The 26,298-nt window shown below is 38.4% G+C and overlaps 3 protein-coding genes across 3 annotated transcripts in view; all 3 read right to left on the bottom strand.

Annotated features, from left to right (window-relative positions):
• Positions 1-637, bottom strand: part of LOC113655246 — a 55,365-nt gene extending 54,728 nt beyond the window's left edge. Inside the window, exon 1 of the mRNA XM_047812873.1 lies at positions 553-637. Within this exon, the coding sequence (XP_047668829.1) occupies positions 553-592 (40 nt within the window). The 5' untranslated portion in view covers positions 593-637. The remainder of the gene's footprint in view (positions 1-552) is intronic.
• Positions 638-3,685: 3,048 nt separating this feature from the next.
• On the bottom strand, positions 3,686-15,055 carry LOC113655245. The gene is made up of 19 exons (XM_047812874.1): positions 14,927-15,055; positions 13,775-14,119; positions 13,075-13,431; positions 12,883-12,984; positions 12,720-12,812; positions 12,550-12,642; positions 8,817-8,891; positions 8,210-8,311; positions 7,864-7,962; positions 7,622-7,720; positions 7,380-7,481; positions 6,475-6,594; positions 6,057-6,146; positions 5,615-5,704; positions 5,381-5,473; positions 4,519-4,617; positions 4,333-4,351; positions 4,186-4,219; positions 3,686-4,018 (listed from the first exon to the last, which is right to left on the bottom strand). The coding sequence occupies exons 1-19, from the start codon at positions 14,973-14,975 to the stop codon at positions 3,977-3,979; spliced, it is 2,103 nt and encodes a 700-aa protein (XP_047668830.1). The 5' UTR covers positions 14,976-15,055; the 3' UTR covers positions 3,686-3,976.
• A 5,457-nt stretch (positions 15,056-20,512) lies between these two features.
• Positions 20,513-23,846, bottom strand: LOC125138476. The gene is made up of 6 exons (XM_047812882.1): positions 23,627-23,846; positions 21,611-21,954; positions 21,073-21,429; positions 20,887-20,988; positions 20,724-20,816; positions 20,513-20,646 (listed from the first exon to the last, which is right to left on the bottom strand). The coding sequence occupies exons 2-6, from the start codon at positions 21,627-21,629 to the stop codon at positions 20,513-20,515; spliced, it is 705 nt and encodes a 234-aa protein (XP_047668838.1). The 5' UTR covers positions 21,630-21,954; positions 23,627-23,846.
• Positions 23,847-26,298: the final 2,452 nt, after the last annotated feature.

The raw sequence follows: 26,298 nt of genomic DNA on the forward strand, positions 1-26,298 counted from the left end.
CCCTCTCTCTCTTACTTGGAAACTGAATAACTACTTTGTGTGTGTGTGTGTTTGGGTGGGAGGTTGGAGATGTCACTCTTGCCTGTCTTCAAAACTTGAGAGCCCTGCATTAGTTAGCGCAGTAAAAAAGCTCACCATTATAAACAGTATTTGGATGCCAGCAAGGATGCCATGGTTGTTGAAAATGTTGTATGCATTATTATTATTATTATTATTATTATTATTATTATTATTATTATTATTATTATTATTATTATTATTATTATATTACTTTACCAAAGCCAGTGTCTGGGAATAACCTGTTATATTCTGTCTATGAAGCCCTTGTGCTGTGTGGAAAATGAAAATAAGACTTTCTTCTTCTAATTCACTTTCTTTCAGTCAAACAGAAACCCTCAATCATAACAAAATCAAAGTCTGTGCAAGGCTGACAGTTTCTTCATAATTGTTACTTGCTTTATGACACATCCATAGCTTATTATTCTTTACATTTACATCTGCATGAAAACATCTCGCACCTGGTACAGTATATACTGTATAGTAAGCACTTACCTGTAAGAGTGCGAAAAAGAACAATAACATTTCTTAACATTATCTTGCCTTGCTTCTGGAATACATTCCCAGGGCTCAAGTTTTGAAGACAGGCAAGAGTGACATCTCCAACTGCCCTGACAAATCACCCCACCCCCCACCCCCGCCGACAAAAAAAAAACAAAACAAAAAATAAAACACTGGGGGTATTGTTGTGTTGTGGGATCACTGACCGCAATTTAACTTAATACTGTACCAAGTATTTATTCAATTTCCATTTATTAATTTGTGTGTGTGTGTGTGTGTGTGTGTGTGTGTGTGTGTGTGTGTGTGTGAGAGAGAGAGAGAGAGAGAGAGAGAGAGAGAGATTACGACTGGTGTTGTTTATTGTAATTGTTTGTTGCCTTTTTGGACTCCTTTATCATTTGTAATGTTGCTCCCATTTAAAACTGATCAGCTCAAACCCAGCCATTTTTAGGGTCATGATTGAGGACAATGAGGTTTTGTTCAAACTGGGCATCAGCATTAGAATGTGGAAGCACTAAAACCAAGGCTGCAATCTTTGATAGCCTCCCAAATCGGTTCAATACAGTCAACTTTGAAAAAAAGTTTGAGAACCAGTGGCCTAGACTGCTTGTTCTGAGCAGGTGTTGTCAGTGAACAGGCTGTAAAACTGTTGGCTAAGTTACAGACACTCAAGAAAATATCATGCTTATTATCTGGGAAACATTCAGAAGTCAAAATGTCATTGTTTGTGTCAAACAAGTTGTGAATTTGTTGTAACATTAAACCAGGAGATCATGACTTACTCTGTGCTCAAAGTGATGCTCACAGCTCCAGTGGTTTTCCCTGTGGGTGAACGAGGATGATGGTGAACAATTCCAGGATCGGCTTTTTATCATTGGTTGTTGTGTTAAATCTGATACAATAGTACTATTTTCTGATTGGCTATTGTGTAGCTTCTTTTTTTTTTGATTGGCTGATAACTGGCAGCTCGACTAAGAGCTCCAGCGGAGACGCGCTTGATTCCTGCCTGGTTCCACAGAGACAGCGGTGCAGACTGATTCATTTTGGGTGCTGCGGCATATTAAATATATGATAAATAGTATGTATGTCTGTGTGAGAAATACAATGTGTGGTGGAAGAGCGTGACAAAAGACAGAAATGCGTGACTGTCACTCTCAATGCAGGACACTTTACAGCCTTGCATTCAGGAAGGACTTTCAATCTACAAACTTTGTTTCCTACAAACATGCCTGGAAGGCAATTAACGCCACCTGCTGGTAAAAAAACAGAAACTAGAATTGTGTCCTACAGACTCATGCAGTTATGTAAGAAAAAAAAAGCAGACAGTGAGACACACTTACAGTGAAACACATGGGCAGAGAGAGACACTGACATCAGACACACAGACAGTGAGACACACGGACAGTGAGACACATTGGCAGAGATACAGGCAGTTGTTGGGAGTGGTTTATTAAACTTGATAATTGGGCGTGGTTTATTAACCTTAATAAGTGGGAGTGGTTTATTAACTTTGATAAGTGGGCATGGATTATTTAACTTGATAAGTGGCAGTGATTTATTTACCTACTGTATGTTTGAACCAACCTCAGTGTTTCGGAGTGTGATTTTATATTGTTGCCTTTCTGTGCTTTTGTTAAACCCATGGCAGTACAAAACCTAAAATTAGACTGTGCCAATATTTGAACTAAAGCTGTAACTTTGCTGAGTGAACTCCGAACTGCAATCTGTTCCCAGGTCTTCCACCTTCTTCTCGCACGTTAATTGTAAACTCTGTGCATGAACAGATGCTGGTCTCCCATGAGGAAATCATTTATTTATAGACCTCCTCCTCAGCACTATCCCATGGGCAGCAGCAGCAGTGGTGGGTGCAGAACGGTCTTACCTGCCGGCAGTGTGAAATGGGAATCGTCGTTCTCCTGACAGAATAGCTGAGATCCAGGCACCACATGATATTGTTATAAAGTCTGATATAAGAAGTTGTAGATCCCATGTGAATATATCCATTTCTGGAGTCCAACTTTCCCTTTGAGGAGATGACCTGGCAATTCCAATCCCCACACCAGGAGAGATCTTCATCACCAGAATATACTAATCCTCATTACTGCCTCATAGACTCTATACTATAAATGATACATAGAGACTCATAAACACACACAGACTACATACTATATCTACACACCCCTTGTTTTCAGAAGCTCGTTGTGAATTCGCTCTTCTCCCTAATAGAGTTTACACCTGCTATGTCTTAAAACGACTCATATGATATAATGCTGTAATGTTTTTTTTTAAATTCCATAATTTCTCTGTTCCCATATCATTCCCTGAGGAAAAAAACAACACGTGTTGAACTTGTGAAATGTCTATTTTCAGATTTCCTCTAATAAATCTATAAATACTCCTAGTGATCCCTGAATGATAAAAAGGAAGTGTTAGCTCTACAGTGCGAGTATCATCTGAGAAAGAAATGAACAGACTTGAGTTCTTTTCTCATTAGGTTTTCTGATGCTAAAGAGGTTTATAACAGATCGGCCCATGCAAAGAGCGATTCGGACGCATGTTTAAATGTCACTGCTGTAGAGTGGATAAGATGAAGGTGTGCAGGGATTAAAAAATGTGTGATGCCTACAGTACAAACATGCAATGGCATGTTTCTTACCAAACGAGTCCCAGTTCAGTTCGCTTGGGGGATCTGTGTATCTCTGTCTCTCCCCCTTCTCTGTCTCTCTTTCTCTCTCCCTCCTCCACCCCTCTTTCTCTGTCTCTATTTCTTTCTCTCTCGAGCCTCCCAGCTAGGCCTCAACCGGACCCGAGGGTCCATGGACATGGAGACCTGGATTAACACCAAACCATTTACATATAAAAACATATAGAAATGTCTCATGATTTCTTTTGGTTGACTTTAAATTAAATGAATAATCATTCAAAGTAGATAAGGCTACATTTTTGTAAACACTTCCACATCTAAGAATGAACTAGTTCAAAGTTCTGGATTATCCAAAACCTATTTTAATGTTTTACTGTAACATGTAAAGTGAATGAAATGTTATGCATGAATCATGAATATGGTAAAAGCTTTAAAAAGCCTTACAAAAAAATTTAAATTTAAGATGAGACCAGAAATATAATAGTCAGTAATATAATGATATTATTTGGTTAAAATGAATGTGATACAGAATTCAAACAGAAGCAAAATAATAGCATGAGTTAAAAAAACAACCAACAAACTAACCATCAAAAACAACCCCAACCTAATTCACATTAAAACAAACAACCAAACAGTTACCCATATAGACACATTAAGTCTGCTTTGTTTTGTTTTTTAGTTCTGAATTCCATAAATCTGTTTACTGAATGTAGCTCTTCTAAGATACGATGTTTTCTTACAAAATATGCGCAAAAATATTTCTGGGAGCTCAGGTCATTCAGGATTAGGGTTCATCTCCTCCATCGCCTGAACGATCTACACACATCAATCATACAGGAAAATAAGGATGAACATAAGTTCATGTTTCATTTTCATTAATAATAATAATAATAATAATAATAATAATAATAATAATAATAATAATAATAGCTAGAATTATGTGTTTAAGCCATTTGCCATTGTCCTGATTATGGATTTCGTACCTCAGGTTCTGCTCTGCTTTCTTCTTTAAAATGTCTGTTTAAAACAAAGACATACAGCAATTTATCCTGCTCACTGATTGACAGACCCTGCACTAAAACTTGGCATTTGTTGCAATGAATATTTATTAACAACAAACATAAACTTACCTTTCTTTGTATTTCATAACTGATTCATATAAAGAACACAATGTTAGACATAATTAGTAAAAATTCACAACAACAAATCACGTTTTCTTTTTCTTTTGTTACTTTTCATTATTTCTGAACATTTATTTTTCATCATGTCTCATGATTGTATAGAACAAATAAATAATTGCTCCAGAGAGAACTCACAGGAATCGTAGATTTGTAACATGAGCCACGCAGAACAAAACACAGTTTCAAGTGGTAAAACAATCACACGGAGATCTCCTATAGATCGTGCTCCTTTCCCTGGAAGTCAATAGAACAGTTAAATCTTACCTTGGAGTGTAAATCAAGTCAAAACAAGATTTGGAGTGTGAAGGCTAAAATGTTTTTCCTCAGAGAATTTTTTAAATTTCATATTCATTCCGAGTCACAGGCCAGGTTAAAACACTTGGAACAAAGTGCTGTCTGCCCTCGTCCATATACTTGAGCTCAAAGATGCCCGACTGGTGTCTCTGGGATTGACAGGAAAAGAAATTACCTCTCCTCCTACACTTTGCTTTCTAGAAGTCACAGCCTAAATTCCCAGTAAAACACATGGCCTGAGAGTAACTCTTCCTTTTATAACAAGTGTATATTCACTGAGTAATCTTTATGTTTTGCTCCCAGCTAAACAGACCAGGCATGTAAAGTGGAAACATGTTAAAGATTTTCCTTCCATGTTGGATTTCTCACTGAAATGGTTGAATGGGAATTAAACGTTAACTTGAAATGAACATGAAGGTTAATTAGAAGGGGACAAAAGTTAATAATGAGATTCACTCGATGTGCATGGCAACAACTGCTGCAATGGAAGGTATGTAGGTATTCAGAAACCATCAAATGCCCTGGGTCCAATTTAGAAATTTTAGTTATGTAATAATGCAATAAAACAATATATACACATGCATTTTTGTTGGTTTTCTGCCTACATATTGCATTGTGTTTTGAAATTGTCTGCAATCTCAATCTCTTGAGATGTCAAGTGCCACATTTTTATTTTTCTGTTTATGACAGAACCATAAAATACCTGCTTTCAGGATCAGTTCTGTGGCGAGAGCGATGGCACTGACAGTACTGAGAACTACAGCTCCGAACATGTAGATCATCATGTGAAGGAAATCTGTCATTCAGAACACACTGATATTAATGATGTAGAAAGAAGAACATTTTGGACAGAAAAACATATTTATTAGTAAGTTAAATATAATAAAATGTGCACATTAGAGAGAATAAACAAGTTTCTATAGATTTCTCGACTCACCAGGTAAATATTTAGGATGTTTAAACAAACAAGTTGCTGTCAGAACATGGATCAATGGGACCAGAGCCAAATATCCATAATGATCTGAAACTTAATAAAGATATCACCAAATGGATGAAATCATTAGTGATGAAATATAAGAATTTTGCTGTCATTTACTGTGAAGATTAGGAAAGAATAATGACTGTGGAAATGACTGACTATAAAATATGGGAGTTCATGGTATTTCATTAGAAATTTAAGTAGAATTTTCACATATTTTATACAAAAGAAATCTAGAAAATATTTTAGATATTTTAGAATTAAATTCGAATGTATTTATATTTTTATTTATATTTTTTATATATATTTAATAATTAAATGATTCTTGAAATGTTTTTATCTTAGTTTTTGTTCCTTTTTAACTAGGAATTTAAAAGCAAATTATTGGGATATTTTGCACCTTTTTCATCCAGGAGAAGTTTTGAATAATGAAAAGTGATTGCACCACTGGCAACGATTAAAAATGAGATGATGACAGTGCAGCATAAATCTGAAAAGGGAAATACATTTTGACATAAATCATCAACACATACAGTCAATGAGTGTCAATGAGTGAGATAAAGTTAATTGTCATAAATACTAACTATCAGCATTACTATAACCTACATCTTATGTTAATCTGACTCTCTATTATTATTATGTTCTGTTATTTTCTGTTTAACCTTTTGACTTAGTTAATTAATTAATTCAGTGTAACATTAGAATGAAACACATCTACAGGATTTTAGAACAAATCAAACGATAGACTTTAAGCATGCATGAGTATGATAGAAAAAAACTAAAATGACAAATGTTTGATAAAATATGATCATACTTACATCCTATTTTTCTCCATTGAGAGCTGAATCCTTGATTCCGTCCGCGTTGACGACGCAATAGATAAATTACGCCTAACCATATAACTATATACATTATACCCTCAAACAAAAGCACCCATCCTGAAAGTCAGAACCAAACAAACACAAAACCATTTAATAATAATGAATAAATATACTATAAAGTCTATATTAAAAATACTATAGACAGAAGTAAACAGTAATACACTAAACCGAGTCAGGATTTGGTGTGACAGCTCTTAATGTAAAGCATCTGTAGTCTCAGGTACAAGCTGAGAAGTTTCATGAGCTGTTTATACTGAGGATCTTTGAGAACGCACTGGAGATTTTTATGGACACAATGACTCTTGATCATATGATTCTTTTTTCTTTTCTCTTGTCTCTTGAAGTTCAGTGTATAAAATGAGACAAATGTAAGTCTAGATATTATAATAATAATAATAATAATAATAATAATAATAATAATAATAATAATAATGTCTGCTATATAATATACTGTAATATAGAAATCTAAACTGAACCAGGAAAATCATGTGTTATTTGCATACATCCATTTAAGAAAAACGTAAGACAGGTACACATGACGTGCAGAATGAGGACACACATATTACAACTGTTAACAGCCATCGCTGGCTCTCATACTGTACAATACTGTAAACCATTCTAACAACACATGAATACAACAATGCTTGTCTTCTTACATGAAAGCACGAAACCCATTCATTTCTCTAGATTTAATTTTGACACTGGTTTAGTCATAACATCTGCCAACATCTCTTCTGATTATAGAGAGACTTAGTGTATAGATACTACATTAATAACTTATTAATGTCATAGACAGCCAAAATAACATTTTATTTACTCTATATAATATATTGGATACTTACCACTGGCATAATCTTTTATCCTAATAGCAACAACAATGTAGAAATATATTATACCGAGGCTATAAAACATCACAATAACAGATGATAGAACAAGATGCACACCTGAGAAAGAAAAGGTAATATATCACACATGTGACTAAAACCAACAGCACATTAAACTAGTAAATAAATTAGTCTAAAAATTAGACTCTTCTGATTTCTATTCAGTTCATAATGACTTCAAGATTAGTTATAATGCTTACGTCCAAAAGGTTTCCCTTGAAAAAAGTGTTTTTGTAGAACAAGGGCCACCATCATCCCCATAATCGGAGGTGTTATAACAGAAGTTACCTCAAAGCTGTCTAAAAGTTTCAGGAGGTGTGTATGGTGTTAAAGAAGATAGAACAGATAAACAGGTTAAATCCATACATTTGATTACATTCAGTACACTTCATTTTGCCCTCTAAGCTTATATCTTATTTAATACAATTAAAGTTATACTCACATTTAAAGTGTGATTTAGTGGTGCTGAGAAGAATTACAAGCAGTGCATTGTTGAATATTTCTAGGCAGAAAGTCAGATATATTTGGAAACTGTAGATAGCTGTGGAACAACGAAGAGCAGATTTATTTCTTAACAAAAATAATGCACATTTTTAACTTAAAAAAATGTGGGAGGAGAAGAACATAAGAGAAGCCAACAGACTCTTAGAATGAATTGTGGGACGAACTAAAAGCAACATGAACAGCATAGAAAATAAACAACAAAATTCTTTGTTCATTTCCTATAAAGCAGCACAGTTCATTAGGACACATAAACACTTAGTGTAGTAAAGTATATTCTTCCTTACCTAATATTTGTGAACTGATGACAGTCACCACTACTATGACTGCCAGTACTGTTATAGAAAGCCCATATATTTCATAATTCCTGGCAACAGTTTCAATGATCACTAAATAAAAGATTGGAAAAAAGAATACTTTTTATTTTTTGTGTACCTTGTTAAAGAAAAAAATAAGGAAATAAAAGAACTGTTGTTAATGAGTAATGCTTAATCAGTTACTTGATATGTTCACAGTGTAACCATAATTAGGAAGTAATTTTCTTGCACCAGAGCAAATTGCAAGACAACAAAAATTTTTGGTCTATTAAAGAAAGAGCACATTAATATTGATCTCTGATTTGAATAGCAGCTGCATTCAGTTTATATCTGTTGGGATTTAAAAAAAAACAAAGAATATTAAAGTTTCTGATAAAACCAGACTGTGGACTATGATTTTAATATATTTTGTAGCCCTAGTGGTGATAAGGTTTATTACCACAATATACTTTTAAGAAAGAAAGTAAACAAGCAAGGAAGGAAATTGTAAAGCAGCACAAAAAAGTCAATAAATCAGTTTCATTTGGACTTTGAAGGAGCACTAAAGCACCATATGCCTACTTCAGTGTAAACATACTTGAAAATCCGGTCAATGCAATAGCTGAATGGTAAAACGGAACAGCCAAAGCCTTCACTATTTTTTGTAAGCACTCTGTGAAATAAAATAAATGAGCTGCTTAGACATGTTTTGTACACATGATGTATAAATGTAGGATCAATTAAAAGCAGCTCTACTGAATGCAAAGTCATAAAACTATTACATTTGCATCTCATTAAATTAGAATGTCGTGGAAAAGTGTCACAACCAGGGAAGGAAGGAGATGGACCCGTACACAGAATAGCTTCAAAGGAATGGGGTTTAATAAATGATAAGGACAAATACGGTAAAATGACGAGACCTAAAATAATTCAAACGATGACACTTAATAATTACTAGGGTAAGGTAACGTAACTAATGAGTCCGCGCTGCCATCGGCAACACGGCTTACATTTATACATAAGACAATGATGACACAATGAGGAACAGGTGTGGAGACAGGGAGGAGCAGACAAAGGCGGGGCAGACATGTGACGAGGAACAATAACAAACACACATGGCTGAAACTCCGGCCTGATCACTGACAGTACACCCCATTTAGTCATTGCTCCCAAAGCGGCAAATGCTGACAAGGTTCAGGAGGGGGGCGAGGCACATAGCGAGGTAGATGGGGGGAGTAAGGACCACGGCAAAGGCAGATGGGGGGAGCAAGGACCACGGTGAAGTAGGCGAGGGGAGCCAAGGCACATGGCGAGGCAGGCGGTGGGAGCAGGGCACATGGCAGCACAGCCAGAGGGGCCCGAATGACGTCCACAGCCGAGCTTAAGGGCCGAGGCAACATCCGCATCTGAGCTGAAGGGCAGAGCGAAGTCCCCAGCTGAGCTGAAGGGCAGAGTGATGTCCACTGCCGAGCTGAAGGGCCGAGCGACGTCCATCGCCGAGCTAAAGGGCTGAGCGACGTCCACAGCTGGGCTAACGTGCTGAGCAGCATACCCCAATGCACCGCAGCCAAACCCTCGCCTCGACGAACTGAGGAAAAAAAGGGGGGGAGGGCAGGAAAAAGCCACAGGCCTGCAACACCCCCTGCGGATGAAGTGAGGCAACATCCTCCTCGGCGGAACCGGAAATGGAGCGGCGTTCCTCACCAGAAAAAGGTGCGGGGCGATGCCACAGGGCACCGGGAAAAATAAGGGGGAAAAAAAAGTCCACGAGGACTGACGGAACAGTCCGGGGGAGACAATGATTTAAATAGATCCAGGCAGACTGACCGAACAGTCCAGGGAGAGATGACGGTTAAAATGGATCTAGATAGACTGACGGAACATTCCGGGGGAAGACGACGATTTGAATAGGGGGGATAAAGACAAAAAAAAAAAAGCTGGTCCGAGCTGGAAGCTATCCTGCTGTGTCCAAGTTGTCGGCGGATTCATTCTCTACACTACTTTACCCTAGTCAATGTCAAGTGTCGTCGTTTGTATTATTTTAGTCCTCGTCAAAATAGAATACTCATAAGACCAAGAAAAAAAATATTTTTAGTGAATTGTTGGCCTTCTGGAAAGTATGTTCATTTACTGTATATGTACTCAATACTTGGTAGGTGCTCCTTTTGGTTTAGGCTGTGGCATTGCTGAGGTGGCTCGGAAGCCCAGCTTTCTTTGACAGTGGCCTTCAGCTCATCTGCATTTTTTGGTCTCTTGTTTCTCATTTTCCTCTTGACAATTGCCATAGATTCTCTATGGGGTTCAGGTCTGGTGAGTTGCTGGCCAGTCAAGCACACCAACACCATGGTCAAGAGAACCAAATTTCTTGGTGTTCATCTAGCGGAGAACTTCACCTGGTCACTCAACACCAGCTCTATCACTAAGAAAGCCCAGCAGCGTCTCTACTTCTTACGAAGCCTGAAAAAATCTCCCTCCGCTCATTCTGACTACATTATACAGAGGGACAACTGAGGGCATTCTGAGCAACTGCGTCACTATCTGGTATGGGAACTGCACCATCTCGTGCAGCGGAAGCAGAAAGTCAGGACAGCTGAGAAGATCATTGGAGTCTCTCTTCCCTCCATCATGGACATTTACACCAGACGCTGCATCCGCAAAGCCAACAGCATTGTGGATGACCCCACACACCCATCACACACACTCCACCACAAACACCCCTCACACACACAGTCTTCACCCTCCTGCTGTCTTGAAAATGGCACAGAAGAATTCAGGCCCTCACGACCAGACTGTGTAACAGTTTCTTCCCACAAGCCATCAGACTTCTCAATAAATGAACGGAACTGCACTGAGCACAACACACACACATCACCTGTATGGACTGCACAGACCTACACAAAATACACACGTATACATCCACCAAACTGTTTGCATGCTGTTTTGCACTCTGTTTTTTGTCTTTGCAAATGCTGTCTCACATTTCAGCTGATTGCTGTTTTGCACAATCCTTTATATTGCCTCATGCAACTGCTGCTATAATATTGTGTTCGGTCCTGTATTTCTGCACACGCAATATTGATTAAACAGACAGTATTTACACTACTCGATGCTGTTTGTGTATATTGTCTTGTGTATTGTCTTCTGTGTGAGGTCTTGTATATTTTGTTTGCACTGTGCTTTTATTGTCATTTCAACCATATATAGCTGTTGCAGTACACGACAATAAAAGCTTCTTGATCTGACTCATGTAACCAACGTTTGATCCTTTTGGAACTGTGGGCAGGTGCCAAATCCTGCTGGAAAATGAAATCAGCATCTTTAAAAAGCTGGTCAGCAGAAGCAAGCATGAAGTGCTCTAAAATGTCTTGGTAAACTGGTGCAGTGACTGTGGTTTTCAAAAGACACAGTGGACCAACACCAGCAGATAACATTGCAGACTGTGGAAACTTAACACTGGACTTCAAGCAACTCGGGTTATGAGCTTCTTCACCCTTCCTCCAGACTCAAGGACCTTGGTTTCCAAATGAAATACAGAACTTGCTCTCATCTGAAAAGAAGACTTTGGACCACTGGGCAACAGTCCAGTTCTTCTTCTCCTTAGCCCAGCTAAGATGCCTCTGACATTGTCTGTGGTTCAGGAGTGGCTTAACAAGAGGAATACGACAACTGTAGTCAAATTCCTTACACATTTGTGTGTAGTGGCTGTTGATGCCTTGACCCCAGCCTCAGTCATTTCCTTGGGAAGTTCACCAAAATTCTTGAAATGATTTGCTTGACAAACCTCTCAATGCTGTGGTTCTCTCTGTTGGTTGTGCATCATTTTCTTTCACACTTCTTCCTTTCACGCAACTGTCCCTTAACATACTTGGATACAGCATTCTGTGAACAGCTTCTTTGACAATGAATGTTTGTGCCTTACCCTCCTTGTGTAGGGTGTTAATGATTGTCTTCTGGACATCTGTCAGGTCAGAAGCCTTCCCCATGATTGTGTAGTTTAGTGAACCAAATTGAGAGACAATTTTGGTGGCTCAGGAAACCTGTGCAGGTGTTTTGAGTTGATTAGCTGATTGGCAGGTCACCATATTAAATTTTTTGAATTAGTGGGTTTTTGTTAAATGTGAGCCAAAATCTTCACAATTTTAAGTACCAAAGACTTAAACTACTTTGGTCTCTGTGTACTGAATTTTATATAATCCACGAGTTTCACTTTTTTAGTTGAATTACTGAAATGAATGAACTTTTACATGACTTTCTAATTCATTGAGATACATCTGTACCTAGGAATGTTCCTCACGATCCTAAAACAAACAAATGAATATATAAAGACATACGTGGTAACGTGCCGAGATAAGAAGAAGTTTTTAACAATATGACAGGCCTCATGATACTGACAGTTGTACAGGTGATGATCTCAGCGAGAAACCCTTTAAAAATAAATCAAACCACAGTCAGGAACATGGAAGGTGCCATGTAGTAATAAAAAGAGAGGGAAATGATTTACCTTCTGATGACCACAAGCAGAAACTCAAAAACATGCAGATGTTTGAACAGAGGATCAGAAAAATGTGCCTTTTCATGCCCTCTTTGCTTGCAACTAAACAGATTGATATTTAGATATTTTAATGAGAAAAATATATTTTTAATGAACTATGTCTAGTGAATACCTTTCTTTCTTAGCAGGATACAAACAGGTCCACAAAATCCCACTGCAATTAACAGTGCAACGAAGCACAACACCAATATCGCTATATGGACTGCAGCAAAACCTGTAGTAAAAAAGCATGAATAATAAACATCTGGTGAAGATCTAAACATCTTCTGCAGAAAGACATCTCCTCAGTGATCAGGTACATTACCTACACCTTGAAGAACCACAGTGGTTTGTCCTGACATGTTCCTGGTGTGGACCTCACATGTGAATTCTCCTTTATCTTCCATCTTTACATCCATCAGTTTTAAAGAGAAGTTTCCATTCGGGATTTCAGCAGAAAAGAAATCAACTCTCCCCTGATAATTATCATGTGAGGAGTCTGGGAAAATCTTACTGTCTTGATATAATAGGACGAGGATCTCTGGGTCTCTGTCTTTCCTCTTCCAGGTCACTTCTTCAATCTCGCTGGATGGTACACGTGAATCTACAGAACAGTTCAGTATGACATCCTCACCCTTAGAGGCAAAGATGATTTGGTCTGTCCCAGTCACCACAAGACCCCCTGAAAGAAAGAATACAGATGACAAAGATGGATAATAAAATCTAAACACAGAATTCAGAGTTTTAAAAATTTGTGTAGAAACTGAAACGTTAAACATCTAATGTTGTGTTTGTTTAAAGACAAGCAGCCAGTTAGATCTTTATTGTCATAAACAGTCATTTGTGCAATACACAATGAAATGAACTAAGATGTCTCCTGAACACAAGGTGTGAAGGAGTGTTAAGGTTAGGATCCAGTAATACAGAAATGGATTTAACTTGTCAGACCCAGTAACATATCATACTGTATAAGACACATAGAGATGACACAAAAACTATAAATGGTATTTACTTTAATTACTTACTGATATTACTAACTTCCATTATGACCTCACTGGACTCTTGGGCTGTATTTACTTTACATCTGTAACCTCCAGCGTCTTCTTCAACCACATTTTTGAGTAAGATGGAGAAGTTCCCTTTTGTGAGCTCATGTGGAAAAAAGGCCACTCTGCTTCTAAACCCCTGACTCTGGAGATCTGGGTGACTTTTTCCTTGTTGGAAGAGACCGACTAGAGAATCGGAATCCGTCTTTCTCCATTCCACCTGCAGACCTTCCAGAGGCAGTGGGCTTTCAACAAAGCATGGCAGGAGAACCGAACCTCCCAGCTGGGCCACAACTGGACCAGAGGGACCATGGACATGGAGACCTGGATTAACACCAAACCATTTACATATAAAAACATACAGAAATGTCTCATGATTTATTTTGGTTGACTTTAAATTAAATGAATAATCATTCAAAGATAAGGCTACATTTTTGTAAACAGTCCCACATCTAAGAATGAACTAGTTCAAAGTTTTGCATTATCCAAAACCTATTTCAATATTTTACTGTAACATGTAAAGTGAATTAAATATTACGCATGAATCGTGATTATGGTAAAAGCTATGAAAAGCCTTACCTCAGAAATAGTTTAAAACAAACAAATAAAAAAAACCATGAGACGAGAAATATACTGCTCAGTACTTGCTTGATTTTGGACATAAACATTACTGTAGAATGGCAATCTGTATTAATATCCAATGTTTTTCTATTCCAATAACTCAAGTAAACAACAATGATAAATTCAACACACAATTTTACCTACAAGAGAATAAAATCTCTTAGAACCATGTGCATAATGTGAGTCTATAAAGGTTTTATAAGAAGTACAACTATGTCCAGATATGATATTATTTGGTTAAAATGGATGTGATATCAAATAATTCAAACTATTTAAATATAAAAACAAACAGAAATGTCTCATGATTTCTTTTGCTTGACTTTAAATTAAATGAATAATCATTAAAACTAGATAAGGCTACATTTTTGTAAACACTCCCACATCTAAGAATGAACTAGTTCAAAGTTCTGGATTATCCAAAACCTATTTCAATGTTTTACTGTAACATGTAAAGTGAATGAAATGTTATGAATGAATCAGGAATATGGTAAAATGTATAAAAAGCCTTACCTTCAAGTCCAACAGCAAAAGCGTACACAATACATGCTGTCAAATACATCTAGCTCAACGTAGTTTGCACTACTTTCACTTTAACTCATGTACAATTCTATTTGAACGTCCTCTATCTTTTTCAAGTCTTATGCAACAAGACTCAACTTGTTCTACAAGTAAAATGATCAGACCCATATTAAAACAGTGTTACTTCACTGACACTTAATATAATTCAAACGACTAAATAACATTAGGTTCCACACTGAAAGGCATTTTTTATCCAATTGCATGTACATTTTGTATTTCAATCTATACTTTATATACGTTCTGTTACTTATTCAGGAAGCAAAGGTACTTTGATTAAGAGTAAATGCATTTGGCAGCCAATCCAGGAAGTAGCGGCAACATTAGCAGGTATGCTGCAGGACTAGATTTATTGTTCACTGGAAAAAAACATGAGACAAGAAATATACTGGTCAGTACTTGCTTTATTTTGGACATAAACATTACTGTAGAATGGCAATCCGTATTAATATCCACTGTATTTCTCTTCCAATAACTCAAGGAAACAACAATGATAAATTCAACACACAATTCTACCAACAAGAGAATAAAACCTCTTACAACCATGTGCATAATGTGAGGCTATAACGTTTTTATAAGAAGTACAAATATTTCCAGAAATGATATTATTTGGTTAAAATGAATGTGATATCAAAGAAATCAAACAGAAGTAAAATAATGGCATGAGTAAAAAAAAAAACAACCAACAAACTAACCAAAAAAAACAACCCCAAAACAATTCCCATTAAAACAAACAATCAAAGAATTACCCATATAAACACATTAAGTCTTTGTTTTTTAATTTTGTTTTTTTTTTAGTTCTGACTTCCATAAATCTGTTTCCTGAATGTAGCTCTTCTAAGATACGATATTTTCTTACAAAGCATGAGCAAAATTATTTCTGGGAGCTCAGGTCATTCAGGATTAGGGTTCATCTCCTCCATCTCCTGAGCGATCTACACAGATAAATCATACAGGTAAATAAGGATGAACATAAGTTTATGTTACCTTTTAAATAATAATAATAATAATAATAATAATAATAATAATAATAATAATAATAATAATAATAATAATAATAATAATAATAGCTAGAAATATTATGTGTTTAAGCCATTTGAATTTTTCCTGATTTTGGATTTCGTACCTCAGGTTCTGCTCTGCTTTCTTCTTTAAAATGACTGTTTAAAACAAAGACATACAGCAATTTATCCTGCTCACTGATTGACAGACCCTGCACTAAAACTTGGTATTTGTTGCAATGAATATTTATTAACAACAAACATAAACTTACCTTTCTTTGAATTTCATCCCTGATTCATATAAAGAACACAATGTTACTGGTAGAAATTCACAACAACAAAAAAAATCTTTGTCTTTTGTTACTTTTCATTATTTCTGAAAAATTTATTTTAATCGTGTCTCATGATTGTATAGTACTAATAAATAATTGCCCAGAGAGAACTCACAGGAATCGTAGATTTGTAACATGAGCCACGCAGAACAAAACACAGTTTCAAGTGGTAAAACAATCACACGGAGATCTCCTATAGATCGTGCTCCTTTCCCTGGAAGTCAATAGAACAGTTAAATCTTACCTTGAAGTGTAAATCAAGTCAAAACATAATTTGGAGTGTGAAGGCTATAATCTTTTTTTTCAGAAAATGTTTAAATTTCATATTCATTCTGAGTCACAGGCCAGGTTAACACACTTGGAACAAAAGTGCTGTCTGCCCTCGTCCATATACTGTACTTGAGTTTAAAGATGCCCGACTGGTGTCTCTGGGATTGACAGGAAAAGAAAGTACCTCTCCTCCTACACTTTGCTTTCTAGAAGTCACAGCCTACATTCCCAGAGAAACACAAGGCCTGAGAGTAACTCTTCCTTTTATAACCAGTGTATATTCACTGAGTAATTATGTTTTGCTCCCAGCTAAACAGATCAGGCATGTAAATTGGAAACATTTTAAAGATATTTCCTTCCGTGTTCGATTTCAAATGGTTGAATGGGAATTAAACGTTAACTTGAAATGAACACAAAGGTTAATTAGAACAGGTCAAAAGTTAATAATGAAATTTACACAACGTGCATGGCAACAACTGCTGCAATGGAAGGTATGTACAGTGGGGCAAAAAAGTAATTAGTAAGCCACCAATTGTGCAAACTAAAGAGGGCGTTAATGTCGTCCGTTCTAAGCTAGACGACCGCTTTCTAACTTCACACAGGCGGCTGCCATTTTTCCCAGACCTCCATGCTGAGGTTTTGCGGTCTTGGAGAAATCCATTTTCATCACATTTTTTTTCTCCTGCCATGTCTGACTATTCAGCCATTATAGGGCTTGAAAGCCATGGGTATGGGTTGATGCCTGGGATTGAAGAAATGCTTACGATTTATCTCTAACCTACATCGCCCGCATGGAGGAAACCTGCATTCCATCTAAGTCTTGTACTTCAGCCCTTGTGGCAGTTTTGCAGGCCTACCAGGCTGACCTGCTGACAGAGCTCGATGGAGGCCAGGGGTTGGGACCTCAGGTGGTATCTGAGCTCCACCGAGCCACTGACTTTGCGCTCCGTGCTACAAAGCAGACGGCCCGCTCCATAGGCCATGCAATGGCTGCGCTGGTTGCCACAGAGAGGCACCTGTGGCTCAATTTAACTGATATTAAAGATAAGGTTAGGTCCACTCTCCTGGACGCCCCGGTGTCACCTCAGGGCTTGTTCAGCGACGCAGTGAGTACTGTCGTCGACAGGCACCACGAGGTAAAATGCCAGTCAGTGGCATTCAGGTAGAATTTCTCTCGTCATGGCGAGCAGTTTGCATCATCTTCCAGCCACACCCAACCCCCTCCTCACTTAGGGCAGTAAGGAGGGTTAGTGTAGCTGCCCGTGCCCCCTAGGGAAGCCGGTAGGCATACCCGGCCCAGACCCAATGCCTGAGGGCTGGGGTTCCTAGGAGTGTCCAATTCAGAAAGGCTCCCCCTACTGCCTGCCCCACTGCCTCCAGGATTTATGGGGAGCAGTAGGGTCTGTGCCTGCTCATCTTCCTTGCACAGATCTCCCTGGATCCAGTTCTCCTCCTGTCCTCCGTGTTTTCAGGATGTCTTGCCCACGATCGTTGACAGGCACCAGGCGGTGTTCCTCCAAGAGGAACTTCTCTTGCTCCTGAGGAAAGGGGCCATAGAGCATGTTCCCCTCCCTGAGCGGGACTCCGGCTTTACAGCCAATATTTCAAAAAAGATTGTTCCCAAGAAGGATGGGGGGCTGAGTCCGATTTTGGACCTGCAGGCTCTGAACTGTATTCTGAAGACTTACAGGTTCAGGATGCTCACGCTCAAGGTTATCGTGTCCCAGGTCAGGTCCAAAGACTGGTTTGTGACAATCGAACTCAAGGGCACTTATTTTCACATAGGCATTCTGCCAGAGCACAGGAAGTTCCTCAGGTTCACTTTTGGTGGCAAAGTGTACCAGTATTGTGTTCTTCCTTTTGGCCTAGCCCTTTCACCATGCACAAAGTGCATGGATGCTGCCCTGGCACCGTTGGGTTTCCAGGGCATCCGTGTACTGAATTACCTGGACGACTGGCTCATTCTGGCCCAGTCGAAGGCTATGGCAGCCAGCTGCTGTGCTTGCCCATATTAGGTCTCTAGGCCTCAGGTTGAACCCAGAAAAGTGTGTGTTTTCTCCTTCTCAGAGAACCACCTTTCTGGGGATAGTTTGGGACTCCACCAAAATGTGTGCACATCTATCTCCCGCTCGGGTGGCTTCCATCTTGTCAGTGGTGAAAGTTATTCAGCTAGGCTGAAGCCTCTCTGTCTGGCCTCATGTCGGCAGAAGCCAACGTTATCCCTTTGGGTCTGCCTCACATGAGGCCATTCCAGGTCTGGCTCAAGGGTGCGGGCTTTCATCTTTGCAGACATCCCCTCAGGGTTATGAGGGTGATGCGCTGTGGGCCTCGTACCCTTCTTATGTGGAAAAAACCCCGGTTCCTGGCCTTGGGTCCCACTCAAGTGGCGTGTCACAGTCGCAGGACTCTTTCGATGGGCGTAACATTGTCTAACATTGACCAGGCTGTGTAACACTTTCTTTCCACAAGCCATCAGACTCCTTAATGACTGAACTGAACTGAACTGAACACAACACACACACACACACACACACACCAAATGTATGGGCTGCACAGACCTACACCAAATACACATATATATGTACCAAACTGTTTACATGCTGTTTTGCACACTGTTTTTTACACTTTGCAAATGCTGTCTCACATTTCAGCTGATTGCTGTTTTGCACAATCCTTTATAATTACCTGATGCAACTGCTGCTATAATTCTGTGTTCAGTTCTGTATTTCTGCACATGCAATATTGAATGAACATACAGTATTTACACTGCCCGATGCTGTTTTTGTGTATTGCCTTGTGTGATGACTTGTATTTTTTGTTTGCACTGTCTTTCTGACTTTTTGTGTTGTCTTGCACTGTTTGCACCTGGGCGCACAGATGCACTTTATGTAGCTAGGACTGGTTAAAACTGGTTAAATGAGTCGAGTCAAGTCAAGAAGCTTTTATTGTCATTTCAACCATATACTGTATAGCAGTTGCAATAGATGACAATAAAAGCTTCTTGACTAGAATTGCATGAAGTGCTCTAAAATATCTTGGTAAACTGGTGCAGTGACTTTGGTTTTCAAAAAACACAGTGGGCCAACACCAGCAGATGACATTGCATCCCAAATCATAACAGACTGTGGAAACTTAACACTGGATTTCAAGCAACTTTGGCTATGAGCGTCCCTACCCTTCCTCCAGACTCAAGAACTTTGGTTTCCAAATGAAATACAAAACTTGCTCTCATCTGAAAAGAGGACTTTGGACCACTGGGCAACAGTCCAGTTCTCCTCCTCCATAGCCCAGCTAAGATGCCTCTGATGTTGTCTGTGATTCAGGAGTGGCTTAACAAGAGGAATACGACAACTGTAGCCAAATTCCTTGAAACGCCCGTGTGTGGTGACTTGATGCCTTGACCCCAGTCCATTCCTTGAATGGATTTTGTTTGACAAGCCTCTCAAGTCTGCGGTTCTCTCGGTTGGTTGTGCATCTTTTTCTTCCACATTTTTTCCTTCCACTCAACTTTCTATTAACATGCTTGGATACAGCACTCTGTGACCAGCTTTTCTGGCAATGAATGTTTGTGGCTTACCCTCCTTGTGAAGGGTGTCAATGGTTGTCTTCTAGACTGTCAGATCAGCAGTCTTGCCCATGATTGTGTAGCCTAGTGAACCAAAGTGAGAGACCAGTTTTGAGTAGATTAGCTGATTGGCATGTCACTATATTCTAATTTTTTGAATTGATGAGTTTTTGTTAAATGTGAGCCAAAAATCATCACAATTAAAAGTACCAAAGACTTAAACTACTTCAGTCTGTGTGTACTGAATTTATATTATACACGGGTTTCACTTTTTTAGTTGAATTACTGAAATAAATGAACTTTTCCATGACATTTTTATTTATTGAGATACACCTGTACATAGCAATGTTCCTCACGATCCTAAAACCAACAACTGAATAAATAAAGACTTACGTGGTAACGTGCCGATATAAGAAGAGGTTTTTAACAATATGACAGGCCTCATGATACTGACAGTTGTACAAGTGATGATCTCCGCGAGAAACCCTATAAAATAAATCAAACCGCAGTCAGGAACATGGAAGGTGCCATATAATAATAAAAAAGAGAGGGAAATGATTTACCTTCTGATGACCACAAGCAGAAACTCAAAAACATGCAGATGTTTGGACAGAGCATCAGAAAAATGTGCCTTTTCATGCCCTCTTTGCTAGCAACTAAAAAGATTGATATTTAGATATTTTAATGAGAAAAAGATGTTTTTAATGAACTATGTCTGGTTAATACCTTTCTTTTTAAGCAGGATACAAACAGGTCCACAAAATCCCACTGCAATTAACAGTGCAACAGAGCACAACACCAATATCGCTATATGGAGTGCAGCAAAACCTGTAGTAAAAAAGCATGAATAATAAACATCTGGTGAAGATCTAAACATCTTCTGTAGAAAGACTCAGAGATCAGGTACATTACCTACACCTTGAAGAACCACAGTGGTTTGTCCTGACATGTTCCTGGTGTGGACCTCACATGTGAATTCTCCTTTATCTTCCATCTTTACATCCATTAGTTTTAAAGAGAAGTTTCCATTCGGGATTTCAGAAGAAAAGAAATCAACTCTCCCGTGATAACTCTCATGTGAGGAGTCTGGGAAAATCTTACTGTCTTGATATAATAGGACGAGGATCTCTGGGTCTCTGTCTTTCGTCTTCCAGTTCACTTCTTCGATCTTGCTGGCTGGTACATGTGAATCTACAGAACAGTTCAGTATGACATCCTCACCCTTAGAGGCAAAGATGATTTGGTCTGCCTCAGTCACCACAAGACCCCCTGAAAGAAAGAATGCAGAGGACAAAGATGGATAATAAAATCTAAACACAGGTTTAAGGTGAGGGTTAACGTTAGGATCCAGCAATACAGAAATGGGTTCAACTTGTCAGACCCAATAACATTTTATATAATTAAAGAGATGACACAAAAACTATAAATGGTATTTACTTTAATTACTTACTGATATTACTAACTTCCATTATGACCTCACTGGAGTCTTGGGCTGTATTTACTTTACATCTGTAACCTCCAGCGTCTTCTTCAACCACATTTTTGAGTAAGATGGAGAAGTTCCCTTTTGTGAGTGCATCTGGAAAAAGTCGACTCTGCCTTTAAACCCCTGACTCTGGAGATCTGGTTGACTTTTTCCTTGTTGGAAGAGACCGACTAGAGAATCGGAATCCGTCTTTCTCCATTCCACCTGCAGACCTTCCAGAGGCAGTGGGCTTTCAACAATGCATGGCAGGAGAACCGAACCTCCCAGCTGGGCCACAACCGGACCCGAGGGACCGTGGACATGGAGACCTGTATCCACGAAAAATCATACGTGTAATTACAGAAGCAAAAAGAAATTATATTCTCAAAACAAAAAAGCAAATAAATATATAGAACAAACACCCATGTTAATCCCACCTCTGCTTCTAAGAATTCACCAACAATATATAATTTAAACCCTGCCCCATTTTATCATATTGTTCTAGGACAAAGATGACATTAGAAATCCGTAATTTCATTACGGAGAAACATTGCTCAAGGGACCACCAGTGGCAGCTTGGCAGTGCTGGGGCTTGAACGCTGATCCTCTGATCAACAACCCAGAGCCTTACCCGCTCAAGCCACCACTGCACCAGAGATCAGGTTTCAAAATTTTAATGGCAGAACAGTGTAGCGCTTCTTAATTATTTTCTGTTACGCCTCCCCTAGGAAGAAGTAAACATCTTGCGCCCCCCAACTCTCTGCCGGGACTGTATATAGCATCATTTGTCTATAAAATTGTTATAAGTGCATGTCTGCATAACCTTGCATAACCTGTATCCTTATTAACATTAAAGAAAACAAAAGAAAGAAAGAAAGAAAGAAAGAAAGAAAGAAAGAAAGAAATATAGATCAACTTACAACAAAGAATAACTTTATTAACATTGTTTTTTAGTATGTAACAGGAAAGACTTAAAGTGCATCAATTTGCCTGAAATAAAAAAAAATGTTTTTGTAGTACAGTGTGTTGTACCGTGAAAGCTTTAACTTCGTTTCATGCGCACTGAATACTCTCTCTACCGCATTTTGACAAGACACGCTCCTTTCTGCTAATGTCAGACATGCACACTGAACGCTCTCTCTACCGCATTTTGACAAGACACGCTCCTTTCTGCTAATGTCAGACATGCACACTGAACGCTCTCTCTACCGCATTTTGACAAGACACGCTCCTTTCTGCTACTGTCAGACATGCGCACTGAACACTCTCTCTGCCGCATATTGACATGACACGTTCCTTTATGCTTGGCTACACGTTTGTCTTGTTTTCTGAAGCATTTTTCGAACATCGTGTACCCCACCTTTAAGCATCGTTAGCAATGTCATTTATACGTCTGGTGACAGTGTCATTGGACAGAGGGATAGTTTTTATTTTCGCAGCACTTGCGTCATGATCCAGCATGACAGAGACCGTTTCTAATGCTGCAGAAAGTATCAACTCCTCTGCTATGGAGTAGGTTTTTTTTTGCATTGAGCAATTTGTTACGCCACCTTATGATGCTATCAGTTCTCGCTGGTTTACTGAAGTCGTATTCACTGAAAAAACTCAAGCGGCTTATCAGCGTGATCTGGGTGTAATGTCTTTAAGTGACGCCTTAATTTATTTGGCTTCATGCTGTCCGCTGCCAACAATTTTTAGACACAGTAAACATACCGGTCTTTCCTTGTCTCTCTGCGGCAAAAATAAGCATGATCCCCGGTGTCACACCCTTGGCAACGCCCCGAGCCCCACTATTTGAGAAGGACTGGTGTAGAGTGCAAAATCAAACCTGAAGCTCAGAACCTATATAGTATAGAACATCTGAACTGCTAACCTGAGAGCCTATTATGATGTCACTAATGTCACACCCATACAGAGCATGTCCAGATGTTAACCACCACCCGTGGTGGATATTTGGCTTTTACAAAAACACAGTTACACATAGAAAATGATGAGCCTTACCTTCATGTCCAACAGCAAAGGCAAGCACCAAAAACAAGAAAACCATATCAGTTTTACTTAGCAAAACAATCCAGTCAAATACAGGAAAAATGTGAGGCATGTCAGACTCAGACTGATGGAAACTGAATACGCCTGATTTTTCATTTGGTAGGATGCAACTGATTGACTGACATGATCCAGTACAGTACGGTTTAAAGTACAGATAAAGATCCGATTAGTAGAGAGACTTGAACTGCTATAATCGGTGGTCCGTCACACAAAGTGAAGCAAAAATTTAACATACAATCCATATTTCAAATAAAAAAAAAGCACACCAAACTATTAATTTCAAATTAAGGTTCTCATAAAGAATAGAATTTAAAAAAGTTTGGAAATATACACAAATCAATACCACCTTCATACAAATTTTATATATATATATTTATATAAATGAGTATATATATATATATATATATATATATATATATATTACAAGAATCAGAAGCTCGGATATTGATCTGAGCAGGTACGTGATACTTTTTTTTTTAAACTCAAGGTGTCGAAAACCTGCCTGACTTAGTGTCAACGTTGCTATAGCAACAAGGTGCGCTGTGAGGACAGACAGCGCGTTCAGCTTTTGAATTCAGCTCTTGGGTGTTTTAAGACAATTTTTCAGCCGAACACTCATCAAGTGAGCACACATTAGTTAGAGCAGTAAAAAAGATCACCATTATAAACAGTATTTGGCCGAGATTCAGCACGAACGCCATGGTTATTCCCAGTGTCTGGGAATAACCTGTTATATTCTGTCTGTGAAGCCCTTGTGCTGTGAGGAAAATGAAAATAAGACTTTCTTCTTCTAATTCTATTCACTTTGTTTCAGTCAGACAGAAACCCTCAATCATAAAATAAAAGTCAGACAGTTTCTTTATAATTGTTACTGGTGTCATGACATAGCTTATTATTCATTACCAGGAGCGGTTCAAAGTAAACAATAAAAATTAAGTTAAAATGCGGGACATGTCGTCGATGGGAAAGAAAATTATTACTTTATAACTTTACTTAGCGAATTTTTTACTTTCCTTTTACGCGCGTGCGTTGTAGTCTTTCAAAAGTGCATGATCAGCTGTCTGTCTTATTTGAACGGAGAAGCACAGGCACGCGCAGCGCGTGCACGCGCAGTCAGAGCTGGAGCTGGAGGCATTTATCTATAACGTTAATCGGCGGAAAACTTCACTATTCTTATTACCAGAGTTGACAGCACAAACAAAATATTAATGCAAACAATGCATTCAATAAAAAAAAAAATAACATTAAATAAAAATAACATTTATTGATTTAATAAATCAAAGACCAATTGGTCTTTTTGTCTTGTGAATATTTTTGTTTTTATTAATAACTACATTCATTGGACACACTCCACTGTTTGTAGAGAATGCACAAATACATGAACTGATTTGATTCAAGACTGGTATCAGTACATCATGTATAAAATTTTGGTGTCCACTTTTGCCATTTTAATAATACCATAACTTTTGGCTTACTGAGTAGTCATGTAATATACAATATAAAACTCTTCTTGTTTTAAATTCTCACTGAGGGCTAAAAACTCCTAAAGATGAAATCCTAGAACCGCCCCTGTTCATTACATTTACATCTATATGAATACATCTCGCATCTGGTATATATATAGTAAACACATGAAAAAGAACAATAGTATTTCTTAACATTATCTTACAGTGATTTCTGGATACATTCACCAAGGATTTTCAATCTATAAAACTTTGCTTCCTCCAAACTTGTCTGGAAGGCAATTAACGCCACCTGCTGGTAAAAAAAAACAGACTAGAATTGTGTCCTACAGACTCATGCACTTATATACACTTAGGTCTGATTTTATTCATTCTGAAGGAGTTAGACACACAGGTAGTGATTAAGACTGTGAGACACGCAGGTGTCTCTGTGTCTGTCAGGCAGGCAGTGAGACACATGGGCAGAAAAAAAGGCAGACAGTGAGACACTTACAGTGAGACACATTGGCAGAGAGACAGGTAGGCAGTGAGACACATTGGCAGAGAGACAGGTAGGCAGTGAGACACATTGGCAGAAAAAAGGCAGACAGTAAGACACTTACAGTGAGACACATTGGCAGAGATACAGGCAGTTGTTGGGAGTGGTTTATTAATTAACCTCAATAAGTGGGTGTTGGTTTATTAAACTTGATAAATGGAAGTGATTTATTAACTTCGACAAGTGGGAGTGGTTTATTAACCTTGATAAGTGGGCGTGGCTCCATCTTACTCAAAAATATGGAATAAGAAAAGACCCAGAATTAGACTTAAAACAATGCAACGTAAGAAACCCGATGGAGGTTTATCATTTCCGGATTTTAAATTATATAAGATGGCTTTCCAGATGAGACCACTTAAAGTATGGGTTAACCCGGACTCTTTAATTACATGGCGCAGCATAGAAGCAAACATTGTCCATCCGATTCGCTTACAAGATCTACCATTCTCTGCCTTAACAAAAGATTTCAGGAAGAAGCTTGGACCTATAATTGAATTTTCCTTAGAAACTTTTTATATACAAAATCAACACCTATTTGGCACAATGTTGATATACGGACCGGTGACAAGACATTTGTATTCAAAGCTTGGACTGATTCTGGTATTTATGTTTTAAGTGACATT

The sequence above is a fragment of the Tachysurus fulvidraco genome, chromosome 4 (genome assembly GCF_022655615.1).
Source record: "Tachysurus fulvidraco isolate hzauxx_2018 chromosome 4, HZAU_PFXX_2.0, whole genome shotgun sequence".
NCBI lineage: Eukaryota > Metazoa > Chordata > Actinopteri > Siluriformes > Bagridae > Tachysurus > Tachysurus fulvidraco.

What these genes read in the sequence shown, in the direction of transcription:
- LOC125138476 (XM_047812882.1), bottom strand. An exon ending in TGTGGTTCTTCAAGGTGTAG is followed by an intron (nt 20,989 to 21,072) that starts GTAATGTACCTG and finishes TTTTTACTACAG; the next exon opens with GTTTTGCTGCACTCCATATA. An exon ending in CTGCTTGTGGTCATCAGAAG is followed by an intron (nt 20,647 to 20,723) that starts GTAAATCATTTC and finishes TTTATTTTATAG; the next exon opens with GGTTTCTCGCGGAGATCATC.
- LOC113655245 (XM_047812874.1), bottom strand. Translation starts at nt 14,975, where the DNA reads ATGTATTTGACAGCATGTATTGTGTACGCTTTTGCTGTTGGACTTGAA. An exon ending in TATCCTGCTAAGAAAGAAAG is followed by an intron (nt 12,813 to 12,882) that starts GTATTCACTAGA and finishes CAATCTGTTTAG; the next exon opens with TTGCAAGCAAAGAGGGCATG. An exon ending in ACTTCTCCTGGATGAAAAAG is followed by an intron (nt 5,705 to 6,056) that starts GTGCAAAATATC and finishes ATCTTTATTAAG; the next exon opens with TTTCAGATCATTATGGATAT.